This window comes from Corylus avellana, chromosome ca9, assembly GCF_901000735.1.
Source record: "Corylus avellana chromosome ca9, CavTom2PMs-1.0".
In the NCBI taxonomy this organism is placed as follows: domain Eukaryota; kingdom Viridiplantae; phylum Streptophyta; class Magnoliopsida; order Fagales; family Betulaceae; genus Corylus; species Corylus avellana.
In genome coordinates this window covers 11,336,314-11,350,922 of record NC_081549.1, presented here as the reverse complement: position 1 = coordinate 11,350,922, position 14,609 = coordinate 11,336,314, and the positions used below count along the sequence as shown (strand labels likewise).

General features: G+C 35.7%; 1 protein-coding gene across 1 annotated transcript; it reads left to right on the top strand.

Moving 5' to 3' along the window:
- The first annotated feature begins 8,658 nt into the window (after positions 1-8,658).
- LOC132162183 (probable aquaporin SIP2-1) lies at positions 8,659-14,073 on the top strand. The gene is made up of 3 exons (XM_059572448.1): positions 8,659-9,185; positions 12,057-12,317; positions 13,671-14,073. Exons 1-3 carry the CDS (start codon positions 8,901-8,903, stop codon positions 13,833-13,835), a joined length of 711 nt encoding a protein of 236 aa, XP_059428431.1. The 5' UTR covers positions 8,659-8,900; the 3' UTR covers positions 13,836-14,073.
- The last annotated feature ends 536 nt before the right edge of the window (positions 14,074-14,609 follow it).

The following is a 14,609-nucleotide window of genomic DNA, read 5'->3' as shown; positions in this document are numbered from 1 at the left end:
GCACCATATACTACAATATTGATCTTGTGCACTTGCGAGTAAAACGTACAATTATTTGCCTATTAATTTAGGTAGATATTTGCACAACAACTGATCATGAGCAAATCCTTTATAATGACCAGATGTCTTCTTGGATCCATCATCAACTAAGCTAGCTAAACAGTGCAATTATACATAATGGAGGGGAAAGAATACAAGGGTTAGTCTAACGACTTAGAGAGTAAAAACGCACAAAAATTACATGTCATTAAATGTTGAACTCAGTTGTTTATAAACCACATGCAACATTATGAGCTAATAGTTGATCATGAATGCATATATATATAGTTGTAATATGAGATTCAAGTCATAGTTCAAACTATGTGGTTTACCCGAGATATTACCCATTCTTACTAGGGTGGGCGCTGCCCCGAGAGGATTCAAGTTATCGTTCAAACTATGTGGTTTACCCGAGATATTACCCATTCTTACTAGGGTGGGCGCTGCCCCGAGAGACCTATAATACACTACCGATGTCTCGAATATTGCACGCTACCGTCCATAACACTAGAAACATGATTGAGTTCGACCTCGGGTGGCCCACGCCACCAAATATGTACATCTTGTAGTGACCCAATCAAACATGGCTATGCCGGTCATGAAACAATCATTGGATCCAAGACCCATATAACACATGCACATTAGATCATAGAGTTAACATGTATAGTAAGACCATGGCCGTTATCCCGCATGTATCGGTGTATTATCTCATACAATGCAATTAGTCTTATCCGTCTTTTACATGCATGCTCTTACAAATCTCACCATGTTAATTTGCTTAAGCAACACACATTTTCATAAATAAAGCCTATAGTAGATCAAAATGTATTTCATGAGAGTTGTAAAGTTATATGTTTGGTACACATAAATTAGTTGTACAATGCAAGAAAAATAACAACAAGTATTCATGTGAGTTTGTACTCACTCGAGTCATATCATTCCTTCAAATACTCCTCCAAAAGTTCCACTCTCCAAATTTGTGAAAAGACCTATCATGAGTCCTAAATCTGAGCTAAAACAAGTCCTAGACCTAAAATTGTTCAAAATAGAGTTTATGTCTGGCCACTTAACATTCTGCCAAGATAGCCTGGAGGCCAAAAGGGTGCGAATGTTCTTTGCTGGGCAGAAAACTCATTTCGAACCAAACAATCTCCTAATCACTTCTAAACAAGTTCTATGGTCACAACATGATTCTTAATATACTCATAGCCCAAAATAACATCTCTATACAAAAGAAAGTACGTCCAACAAGAATAAAACGTTAACTCATGCTCAAACCAAGATTAAAACTTAAAACAACAACATATGCCCAAAACTAGCAACCAAACTATGGAAAATACTTAACTAGCATAACAACAAAGTAAATAACAAGTCAAGTTAAGAAAGTTACCTCTTTAGAACAAGGATCTCCAAGAAAACGTTCATTCTTCTTCTCACAACTTACAAAACACTCCAGCAAGGTTTCTCTAGGGCTTAAAGGGTGGAATGAACCTTAGAAGGGCGTGAGAGGGGTATTTATAAGGTTGAAAAAGCTAAGGGCATTTCTATGAAAGTCTTGCAGGTCAGTGAATGTTCGGTGGTCCTAGGGTGAACATTCGGTGTACTATTGTACAGTGGTTTTAGGGTTCCAGGTCGAACGTTTGATCATTACCCAATGGGTCAAAATTTGATCAACGAACATTCAGTGGTCTTCTAGAGAACGTTCGATGTACTATTACCCAATGGTTCTAAGGTTGCAGAGTGAACATTCATGAAATACCCCATAAAAACACCCATTTTAAAAAGGATTAAAAACATGGTTAGTGATTTCATAAAACATAGTTTTATAACAAAATACCTAAACCCTTGTGAGTAAACCAATCCCTTGAGTCTTTTAAGGCCAAACCCAAACCTCACCCCTTTTTGACCGTACGTATGCCCAATTGTATAGTACGTACGCTCCTGTCTTTTAGTGAGTACATACGCCAAGGGACCACCATACATACGCCCTTGTCTTATTGTGAGTACGTATAGGGGACCACACTGTACGTACGCCTTTAACCTATAGTGAGTACGAATAGGGGACCACATCGTATGTATGCTACTTTTGGGTTGACCACTAGTTAATGACTATACGTACGATGCAACCTTTGGACCGTTGAGTAAACAGTACCGAACGTACGCCCCTATAGTATTATACGTATGCTGCTTTTCAGAACACCCTGCAGCGCCCTCAGCTTCTCTCTGCTATAAATAGCCTACTTCCCCTCACCTCTTGAACACATTTTTCGCCCCCAAGTCCTCTGTAATCAGCTGCGTGAGTGTTCTTGTGAGTTGAGAGAGATTTGGAGGAAAGGAAGAAAGCCTTGTGTTCTTGTGACCTCCTAAGGTAACCCCTGTCCCATTTTTATACTCTTGATGTTGTTCTTATTGCTTTCTTAATGTTGTAAGTTTTCAAAAGACACTATGTCAAGCTTTTTACTCATTTCCTTGCAAACCAAGCAATGTTTTCAAAAGAGTTTAAAAGCCCCTTTGATTCCTTGTATGGCATGATATTGAATTTTCTTATGATGCATGTGTTTATTCAGTAGCCTAGAAGGTGACATAATAGCCTATAGATTTCATAGGAACCTTAAAATGCAGTTTGGAGCTCTTTGCCAGATTGCCTAAACTCACTGACCAGACGTACGCTTCCAAGCCCGTACGTATGGTCAAGAAACCATGCATCTGCCCTTAAGCCTCACTCTTGTGTACTTTAAAGTCCAGCAACCATTTTTGTTGGATAAGGCTTAGCATCCTACTCGTAAAGGTCCTCTAGTACTACGCATAACGATGTGTCGTATTTCGTTATAGTAGGATTTTTTTTTTTTTTTTATTTTTTTATGTCGGAGGACTCGAGCGAGCGAACGAGGTAAGTAAACACTTACGAACACTTTTCTTAAAAACGTGGGATATGTCACTTGGTAATTGCTTTAATAACTAGTTTATAAGATGCATCGTATGACATGGTACATCGGTACGTACGGAATAATGGCCATGGGCTTACTATATAAACTAAAAGATCAATGTGTGTATGTGTGGGCTTTGGATCCAATGGTTTCGTAACCGGCGTAGCCATTCCCCAATGGTTGGTCACTACTGGACATACATCATTAGTGGTGTGGCTGGACTCAGTCGTGCCACTAATGTGATGGATGGTAGTGTACAATGGTCAGGGCACCGGCATTGTATTACAGGTCCCTCGGGATAGCGCCAACCCTACCGAGAAGGGGTAATCTCAGGTAGACTATACATGAGAGTTATGACCTATAAAGCATTAGTTTTTCCTGTATTAAAATACTTAGGCAATTGCCGCTGAGAGTACACCACCCTTTATTTAACCAAACCATATTTTCAAAGGTGTATTAACGGGGATAACACCTCATTTTTAATGATTACCAAAATTGCACGTTTATTCCTACATAAATGGGCTCATGTCGTACCTAATTGTGATGTTTACTTACTAAGTCGATAGACTTACGCTATTATTACTCTTATAAGGAACATGTTCCTATAACTCAAGAGTGGCATTGTTGCCACTACAGCTTTATCTTAAGATTCTTCATACTGTTATCAGGTTTTCTTTTTTATTATTGATTAGTTACTCCACGTATTTATTTTGGAGAATATACCTATAGTGTGATGTTTATAGTTTTTCTCAGATTTATTTTACCTTCCTATGCATTAACTTTGATCATGCTTAGAGGTGCGATTTTCCATTTAGCCACAAGTTGGTTAAACTTGGGTAATTGCCAGTAACCCTGCCAGATTAGCCAAGGCTAATTTTGGGGGCGTTACAGTTTAGTGGTCCCCCCTGCGAACTATAATGAACTAGGAAGTCTTGCTAACCCTCTAACAAAGCCAAACATAGCATAGTAATTACCCGGGGCACACAATTTCTAAGATTGTTGGATTGTAAAGAAGTTAGATTATTGCATGAAAAAAGGCTTAAGGTTAATTTTGAAGTTTTTAATTCTTGATCTAGAGGAACCCTTTTCTCATCCTAGGCTCTAAAGAAGTGCATATAAACATAGTGTACTGTGATATAATGCAAATCATAAGAAAATAAGAGGTGCGTTTAAAACATTTGGGAACCCTTTTCTCTTCTAAGGAAAATGAAATACAAACTCATCATGGTATTTTTAAAACTTGTAAAGAGCATGAAAATAACAAGGATATCATGAAAACTAAGTGAGTGCATGAGAGTTTACATTGAAAATGGCAAACCACCTCAAAATCTCCTCATTCTATCTCTAAAATCTCCTCTCACTCTAGGGTTAAGGTTTCTGGTGTAGGGGTGGGGTTTAGGGTAAGGACAGAGTGATATTTATAGGGGGAGGGGTGTGCATTGGTTTAAAAAGGTGGAGAATGTGTTAATATTGATTTTCAAACTGTTACTGAACATCTGGTACTATGGTTGAACGTTTGGTATACTATTACACAATTTTTCTATGGTTGAAGATCGAACATATGGTCCATACCCAAGGGTTCTCAAATAGGTCAACGAATGTTCGAGTGGTCCCCTATCGAACATTCGTACTAAAGGCTAGGCTCGAACGTTCGATGGTCCCCCGTCGAATGTTCGACCAAAGGCTGAAAACTGGGCTTTGGCTATTCTTTTTAAATAAAAAGATTTTTTTTTTTTTTTTTTTAAGAAAATGTTTTTAAGCTCTTTGATTTCTAGAGAGTATTATAAAAGGCGATAAGCTCTTATTAGGGTTTGAAATCTCGAGGCATCGCATCCCTTCCCTCTCCTACACATATCCACTATCCTCTCCTACACATATCCACCGTCCTCCTCCTCCTCTCCGTCCTCCGGCAGCCCCTCGTCATGCCCATCTTCGGTTTTGACAGCATTTACGGATTTGGTTCCATAACCTGATTTGGCTCCATAACTAGATTTGCCCATCACCACCTCTCCTCCTTCGCACCTCACCATTGTCTCCATTGACTACTCCACTCCTTACCATCCACCTTTAAGCCTCCATCCGTGTACCACGCACCGGCGAGCAGCCTTCACTCGTCGTCGCATGGCCATCACGCGCCTCCTGGTTGTCACTCTCCACCACCATTACCTCGGTGTTTTGGATTTTTGCTGTTTGTTTTACTACTTTTTAATTGTTTTTCTTTTGTAGGATTTAGTCTCCCTGCTTTGTTGCTGCTAATCTTTTTGGTGGAGATCTTTTCAGTCGGTTGTTATATGCATATTTTGTTTGTTTTGGTATGGCTGCTAGTCAATGACCCGGATCTAACCTCTTACGATGCAGGTTCGGATTTGCTTGCAAAGATTCCAGTAGGTTTGTCCTTTCCCAAACTCGTTTTGCATTTGATAACAACCCTTTGTAGCCACATTGGCACTCTCAGTGGGCTGGGTCATTTTGTTGACTCATTCCCATTTGTTACCTTGTTACTTGGTTTTGCTTTGCCTTCTATTTGCATTGTTTTTTTGGTTAAAAATGGGTTTTGTTTTGTGGTAATATGGTAGCAAAATAACCTTAAAATATTTTCAAACTCTTGTTCATGATATTTTAATAATGGGTTAAAAATTATGTATAAAAGTTGCTATTTTTACACATTTTTAGCGATGCATGAGAATAAATTTGTGTGTTTTTAAGATTGTTGGGTTGTATATGTAACGCCCCCGAGTCACTACAGTATAGGAGTTATATTATTGCATGAAATAGGGTTTAAGGTTAATTTTGGAGTTTTTAATTCTTGATCTAGAGGAACAAACGTTCGAACCTAGCAGTACAAACAATTGATCCTTTTGAAAATGCAAGGAAGGGATAATGGGTCATGATGTGACAATTAATTATGATATTATTTTACATTTGTTGGAATAGGGTCATTTCTATTTCAAATGAAATAAAAAGTATTCAATTAGTAATTTTTGGAAGGATAAAATTAACATTTTTATCCTTCTAAAAAATACTAACCGAAAATAAAATAGAAATGATCATTTTACACGTTTGTTGCACTGTGAGAGTTTTCATTCATTACGGTCTTTAAGTGGATTCTCGCGTTAAAATCCTTTCAATTTTTGTTCACTAGTCAAGAAATATGGTGGAAGATCTAGAATGCCCACAATGGACCATGTGTGGCCACCTATAGTCGGACATTAAGCATAAAATAATGCTTCTAGGTGTACACCTAGGCAATTTAAAATATTTTCCTAAACTATTTATTGAAGCAATATTCTCTCAAACTATTATAAATTTGCAACATATCCTTTACTATACAAAAAAAAAAAAAAAACCCACAAAAAATTATTTATTTTGGATGAGTCAATTTGACATTTTCCTCATGAAGCATACCCCACTCCTCTTGATCGAGCTAGTTGAGGTAGGGTTATCTCTATCTTGGACTCAACTTGGACAAGAAAGCCCATCAAGCACAATGGACTTTACTTTGTACTTGCGTAACACTTTCGGATATGATTACGCAGAGTCAATTTGGGAGGGCTGCATCTTTGAATGATAACAGAAGCTTTGCTACTTTGAGAAGTAGGCCCCTCTTTTTGGTGGGTCTTTTCAAGGATGCTTTGATTTTTTAAATGCAAACGTATTCATATCTCGTTTCACAAATCGAAGGTGTTTTAGTTTATTATTATTATTATTATTATTATTATTATTTTCTTAAAAAAATAATAACTTATAAGAGCATTCTCAATGGAGGATTTAAATTTTTATATAAAATGGCTTCTCAAAACGTACTTTATCTAGTTTAACTAATTAATTTTTAAATATCTTCTACATCTGATTAGCTATATTTTTATCTATATCATTTAAATATTATTAAAAGTGAAAAGTTTTAGAAAAAAAAAACATATAAGAAGAAAAATGGGAAAAGTTTTGGGAAAAAGAGTATATGCGAGAGAAAAAGTATGAAAAGATTTGGGAAAAAAAAAGTAGGTGAGAGAAACAATAAAAAATAAAATGGCTCACTTGAAAAGTGCTGCTACATTTAGGTTTTTTTTTTAGCTCTTCTAATCAAATATCTATTTTACATTTTTTTTTTTGGCTAATCCAATGTAGGGGGTTTTCTAAACATTTGAAGAACCATTTTAGATAAAAGTAACATTTGACTCTTCCATTGGGAATGTTCTACGCTCCTTTATCTTGCATCACTTTTTTTTATAATCATATCCAAAAAGTATTAATCTCAAAAATTCGTTAAGATTTTCTATTAAATCTTGTCAAAATTTTTAAAATACACATACTTCTATTTTTTTTTTCAAATATTTAGTTGTGGGTATTTTTACAAATTCCGTTAAATCCTAATCATTGCCTAAATTCTTCCAATTTGTTTCATAAAAAAGGATGGGTATTTTGAAAATTTTAACACTCATTTAACGAAAAATTCTAAGGGTTGAAATTGAAAAAAATAAAATAAAATTGAAAGATTGATACACTAAATTGACAATTTTTAAAGTTTAAGAGTATGATTACAAAAGTGAAGATTAAAAGTGGTAAGTGAAATTTTAATTTTTTTTTTCTTCCAGTTGTATTGAGTATTAAAGCTAGTATCATTCAACAAAATATAAAAAGAGTTATAGGAATAGTATTATGTACAGAGTATATGCAAATGCCTTCCTAGTATTATGTATAGAGTATATGCAAAGGCCTCTAAAAACTTATAACTAAGAGTAATGTTATTAGTAGTTATATAGTTGAGATGACATTACAATTAAATCCAACCTATGAATCAACAAATACTTGTAAACTAAAAAAATCAAGGACTAATTTTTATTATTAGGCCATTTCCATTTATAATAGTGTATAAAATATTATTTCTCGATAATTAAATAGAAAAATGTTAATCAACATTTTGAAGTGTCAATCTCTTATCTATATGGCACATTTACATCCACCTGTTTTTTTAAAAAGGAAAACAGAAAACAAAAGAAAAAAAAAAATACTAAGAGAATAACACTTGAAAATACTAAGTAACATTTCTATATAATTAAATAATATTTAGGGGAAACTTTATAAAGAATCCCTAAATTATTACGCATTTTGAGACGACCCTTCAAATTTTAAAAACTCTTAATTCTACTCCCTCAAACTTTTAATTTGATGCAATTTATTTCATTCCGTCAATTTTTGGCGTTAACCCCTAATGTAAATGATTAAAAAGACCAAACTACCCTTGATTTTTTTTTTTTTTAAAGACCAAATCCATTGACCCACTTTTTTTTATTATTAATTTTTAATTTGAAAATTTAGAATCTTATAAAAGCTTTAAGGGTATAAAAGATCATTTATCACGTTTAACATTTACAAATTGATGGAAGATGACACATTACATTAAATTGAAAGTTCAAGGATTGAAATTGAAAAGTTTTAAATTTAAGAAAATATTTTCAAATCATATAATGATAATTCAATAGTCATAGAAGTTTCTCCTAATATTTAAAGTAAAGGAGTACTGAAATTTCATTTATGTAATTTTGTTGAAAATCATACTCTCAAACAAGCCGGTAATAATTTTGTTGTGGAGACCCACCCATATAATTATCCAATCCAATATGCATGAGAGAAAGTTAAACCAACAACAGACGAATGCTCGTAGTGCCAAGAAGGCAAATACCGAGTCAGTATCCGACGGTACGGTACTCCAAAGGCCCAAACCATATTCACATCCGACAACACGTGAAAGCTGAAAAACAGAGGAAATTTCCCATGGACCCCAACTTCTATGGAGAATCTTTCCAACTGCTATATTTACATTGGCTGTAGGATCTCCATGCGCAGAGAGAGAAAGAGAGAGAGTGTCCCAGCCACCCAAATCATAGGAGAAGAAAATAGAGAGGAAGAAGTCTCTTTCTGATTTCTTGTCTTGAAATGGCTGCGGCTGGTTTGCTGATCTCAGATTTCATAATCTCTTTCATGTGGGTATGGTCAGGGGTTCTCATTAAGATCTTTGTGTACAAATTTTTGGAGTTGGGCAATGAACCCAGTGGCGAGGTTATCAAGTGCGTTCTCTCCATCATCAACATGTTCTTTTTCGCGTATTTGGGTAAGATTACCAAGGGTGGAGCCTACAATCCTCTCACCGTGTTAGCTGGTGCCATTTCTGGGGATTTCAGACGCTTCCTCTTTGACGTTGGTGCTAGAATCCCATCTCAGGTTACCTCTTTGGTGCTTTTATTTGGTTGTTGGAGCCTATGTTCTTGTTGGTAAACGGCTAAATTTGATTGAAATGTGATTTGACTTTGTTTTATTTGGGTGTTGAAGCACTGTCTCCGTCTGTCTGATTATCCACTGGATTTATTTGATTGAAGCGCGAACTAGGCATGCTTTATTTGCTTTTCTGGTTCGCGGTAAAGTGCAGGAAACGAGATTTTTGGATTTATGTCATTTTATTTTTGCCCAATACTGGAATACTTGTCTTCAATCATGACAAATAATTGTATAAAGCTTACTTGGAAGGATATCTGAAGTTTTTGGGCTCCAAAATAGAAATCTAATTGAAACTTCAGCTTATTTTCTTTTTCAGAAATGAACTGGAGCATGAATTGGTGTGTTTTTTGCTTTTGTTTTTTTCTTTTAATTTATCTTTTGTTTGGGAAGCTGAAACTTACCAAAAAGAAGGAATACTAAAATCTTAGTTCAGCTTTTTATTGGGGCTTTCTGCTTAATTTTTTTCTTTTGATATATGCTTGGAAGTGCAAGATGTGAATTGGGTTCTGTAGTGAATTGTCTTGGTTGATGACTTCTCTGGGCTGTTTTTTATTTTTATTTTTATTTTTATTTTTATTTTTTATTTTTTATTGTTGGACTAGATTGATTGATTAATGTTCTATAGTTAGTTTGAAGTGTTGGTTGTCTAATTGAATTGCACCTGGCTGGCAATTGAATAAGCTTGTCGAGTAGGGTTCTCTGTTGAATTTATGAAAGAAAAATGGAGATATTTGGAAAGCTTTTGCTTATTCTTTCATTCCTGCTCTGGGGTTTGTCGTATATCACTAGGAGAGATAAGAATGTATTAGCTGTTAGCTCTTCTTGCCTGGTAGCGCTAGGCTGTCTTCTCTTTGTAGTTGGGAAAGCTGGATGGCACAAGGGGTCTTTCTTTAGGAATTCTTAAACCGCGAGCTCCATCTCCATAAGTTCTTGCCGAGGACTCGTCAGAACAGCCTTTCCCTTCCTTCCTGTGCTGGTAGTTCTCTAATGCCAGTGAAAGCAGTCTGCTATAGGTAGTTACTACTTATCCATAAATATAATTTTTGCTGTATCACGATGCTCAATGCTTCTAGGGCTTGAAGTTTTATTATCTTGTTTAATGTTTACTTTGATTGGTGCAATCGATATTTTGTTGTGGCATACATCTTTTTTTACTGATTTCTAAATCAGATGGGGTCCTCAAATCTTGAAACAAATACTTTTGATAGCATTTGATTTATGGCTTCTTTCGTTGGTAAACCTATGGATTAAGGTGGAGGGACAGTTAAGATTGATGGCTCAAATTATAACTTTGAAGATTTTTCTTTTTTCATTCGTAAAATATGGAGAAATTTATCATAATTTATGTTTATGAAGAGTTATCTTCGTGAACAAGTTTTGTGATATTAGTCAGAAGAAAAGAACAAAAAATAGTGATTAGAGTTGAAATGCAACTTTTGATGGATATGCTCTTCTGCACATAATGTGTTAAATTATTTTGATGAGTACATTCAATTTCATAATGTCTGGTAAATTATTATAAGAACAATGTAGTTATTGTTCTGATAGCTTGTGACTGATTTGATGGTGCAGGCTCTCTGTTGGTTAAGACCTTGATTAATTGGTAGTGCTTAGTAAAATCTCTCTCTCTCAAATATATTTGAGAATCACCCACAAAGTTATTCTACTCTGTGGCAGCTAGTAACCTCAATTGGAAATTGATTATTTTGGGGCTAAAAACATAATATTTTATGCTTGTTCCTCTCTTCAAATTGATTATTATGCGAGTAGAGATGGAAATATACTTAGCATACTACAAAAAGTCTGTAAATAATTAAGGCTGAGAAATTTGATACTACCTATTTTTCTATGCTTGTTTCTGTGTATATATGTTGTGTTTATATATATAAGTATATATGTCTGTGCATGTGTGTCTTTATTGTATGTCAGTGTCTCAGCACAGAGATGCATAATTAGTGCTTTTTTGTCTAATGTTTCTGTGTGGGCAGATTTGTCTGTGGAGACTGGAGAGAGAGTAAAGCCAATGGAAGGAAGGACACAAGTCTATAATTTGTTTCCTTTCATGTTTAGTAATTGTAATAATTTTAAAACAAAAAGAAACAACAATAATTGGAAAATTATCTTATAATACAAATAATAGAAGAACCCATTCATCAAAAAAAACAAACAAATAATAGAAGAACCTACCCATTTAACATGTCTTTGATGAGTTTTAATATAATAAAAAATGTACTAAAAAAGTTGTCACAAGGAGAGGAAAATGTTTCATTTTAATCCTCTCTTTCACATGTCTTATCCATTTCTCATGCTATTGTTCTACTGGACATGCATCATGAAGAAATGGGATCAGTGTTGTTACGTACATTTGATGAACTAAAACTTGAATGACGGAAGTAGGAGGCTATAGCCAGTCGATGCATCAAAGATTTTTCCTCTTTATATTTGTTCTGTTGTTCTTCCATGGCATCCTTTTCTGCCAATCGGACTGGGGTGAAATGTCCTGCAATCTTGATATTCAATTTATTTAAGGATACAATCACAAGCTACTGCAGGGCTGAGAGAGAAAATACTGAGGTGGACAAAGAATGATTATTGCTCATGTCCTGCAATTAGGAATTTCGAAGAGAATATTGATTGGAGTAGATAATTTAAGATTGCCAAAACTATGTGCCTTGAAAATTATTTGCAATCATTCAGTCGTAGCTGGTTCCTTATAGCATGCAGGCAACTTGTTTTTCTTATATACATTGTTTTTGACCTTATATTTTCTCTCCAGGTGATTGGATCTATTAAAAAAACCTTATATTTTCTCTCCAGGTTATTGGATCTATTATTGGGGTTAGGCTCATTATTGACACCTTCCCTGAAATAGGACTTGGGCCACGTTTAAATATTGACATCCATCGAGGTGCACTGACAGAAGGTTTTCTGACATTTGCAATTGTTACTATCTCTCTTGGTTTGGCCAGAAAAATTCCTGGAAGTTTTATCATGAAGACTTGGATCTCAAGCGTCTCCAAGTTAACTCTTCATATACTTGGCTCTGATCTGACTGGTGGTTGTATGAACCCAGCTTCTGTAAGTATCTACTTTTACTGATATTTTTTTAAAAAAATTTATGAATAACTTTCATTATCTACAACGTATCTCTTTACAAAGAAACTTTAGCAGAGCTAAAGCAACTATAACCCCTATACAAACCCACCCAGTGAACCAACAAAAAGAGGCTCAGAGGGAAGCACCCACACTATAGAAAATTTGAAATCAAACCAAAACCCCATCTAAAACCCAAGCCTTACAAAGAATAACATTTCATTTAGTTTTCTTAGACTTTCTATTGGTAAGAAACCGAGTTCTAACTTCCCAAACAATTTGTTTTAGCAATTGCTCTTCAGTTTTGGATGATTGGCATAACGGACAGCATTTCTGTTCCTCCATATGTTGTACACGACAGAACCAAGCACCAAACGACACAAATAAGCGTTCATTTTGGTACCCATCCAACACTGCATCCCCAACGTAACTTCATTCTCCCATTTGGTAGGAGGAAAACATTACAAAGCGCCGTAGTATGCTTCCACACTTGACTACAGAAACCACACAAGAAAATAAATGGTCTCTATCTTCAATTCCATACCAGTAGAACACACACTTTACATCACCTTATAACCCCAGATTAAAAGATTCCTACCTTTAAACAAAGCATCCCTCATTGTCGACCAAGTCACAAACACTTGTTTTGGGATGGAGAAAAAAAACCAAACCAAATCCCACTACTCCACCAGATTGCATTTACACGGATTGCATTCCAAGTATCCGAGTAAGAAAACATACTAGAATTTGAAACAATCCATTGAGGAGTACCATTTTCACCAAGAGGAACCAAACTCAACCGACTCTGAATCTCAAACAGCATATCAGATCGAGCAAGCCTCCACACCCACTGCCCATATCCTTGATGACTGTGGAAAGCTGAGCATCCAAATTGCTTTGAACATCATATATCACACGAGGCCCATATTTAACATGAAGAACCCCATTAGGATGCCAATCATCAAACCAATGGTGAATCTGAGAGCCATCCCCAACAGTATACTTAATGAACTGCCAAGCATCTCCTCTCAATTTCAGCAACTTACACCAACCCCATGTGCAGACTTGGGGAAATGCTTACCTGCCAAAAGCTTCACCCCTTCAATAAAATTGCCTCCACCCAAGCTACCCAAAGAGACCTGGCTCTCACAAAGAGACTCCTAATGTGCCTCATCATTGCGCGCTATTCCACTCATCAAGCTTCTTGATGCCCAACCCACCTTTTTTCTTAGGCAAACAAAGCATACTCCATGAAACCTTGGCTATCATTGCTTTTACTGATTTATAATATCATTGCTTCAGCTGCAGACATTTTAATCATAGAATTGATTTATGCAGGTGATGGGATGGGCTTATGCTCGCGGGGATCACATAACCAAGGAGCATATACTTGTATACTGGCTTGCCCCAATAGAGGCAACTCTGCTGGCAGTATGGATATTTAGGTTGGTAGTCCGGCCAACAAAAGAGGAGAAAGAAAACGTGAAGAGTAAATCAGAATGATAAAGTTCAACTTGGTATTCTAGAGTGTGGGTTTATCCAATCTGTTAGCATTTGAGTAGGTGAAAACGGTTAAAGACTATCGGAGTTGAAGGAATATAAAATGTACATCAATTCCTTCAGCTCATCCATTTGTAATTTATCATTCATTGCATTTAGTAGATTCCTCCCAAAACTCTCTCCCCAGTCACTGTTCATGCAAAAATATAAATGTGTGTACTTGCACACATGCTTTGGCTTAGTGTCAAACAGTAATACCACAAGTGAAAGCAATGAGTATCAATTGACGTGCAAGCATAATATGTAGTTTTTGAATTCAATATCATGAACTGCATATTGTGGGGGTGACTCCTCTTTAGGAAGGATTTATAGCATGCCAAATTGAATATCATGTATTGAATTTTTTGAATCAAATATGACGAATCAAACCTTCTTTTAGCAGGATTTGGCGACGGCAAAGTTAAAATATTGTAGTATTAAACAAATATTAAGAACAATCCCAAAAATCCAGAAAATGGGAGCTTGGGAATCTGTTAGGTGATAGATACACCTGTCTTTGGAAGCCAATGTTTGCGACGATATGATGTAACGACCCAGGGAAAAGCGCTAGTCATATCTGCGCTATTACCCTAAAAGGACTAGTTAATTTAGAGCTTCCATAGAATTCATTATAAAGCCCAGTTTCACCTAGTAACTAGGCAATGTGGGACTTAGCACTCATGACTATCTCTATAAACCACCCACTTTATGTGGGCTTCTTCTCATCTTCTCAATATG

Excerpts from the sequence above, each read along its gene's own strand:
- LOC132162183 (XM_059572448.1), top strand. The coding sequence starts at position 8,901 with ATGGCTGCGGCTGGTTTGCTGATCTCAGATTTCATAATCTCTTTCATG. Across the intron at positions 9,186-12,056 it reads GTGCTAGAATCCCATCTCAG|GTTATTGGATCTATTATTGG; the intron begins GTTACCTCTTTG and ends TTTTCTCTCCAG. Across the intron at positions 12,318-13,670 it reads GTTGTATGAACCCAGCTTCT|GTGATGGGATGGGCTTATGC; the intron begins GTAAGTATCTAC and ends TGATTTATGCAG.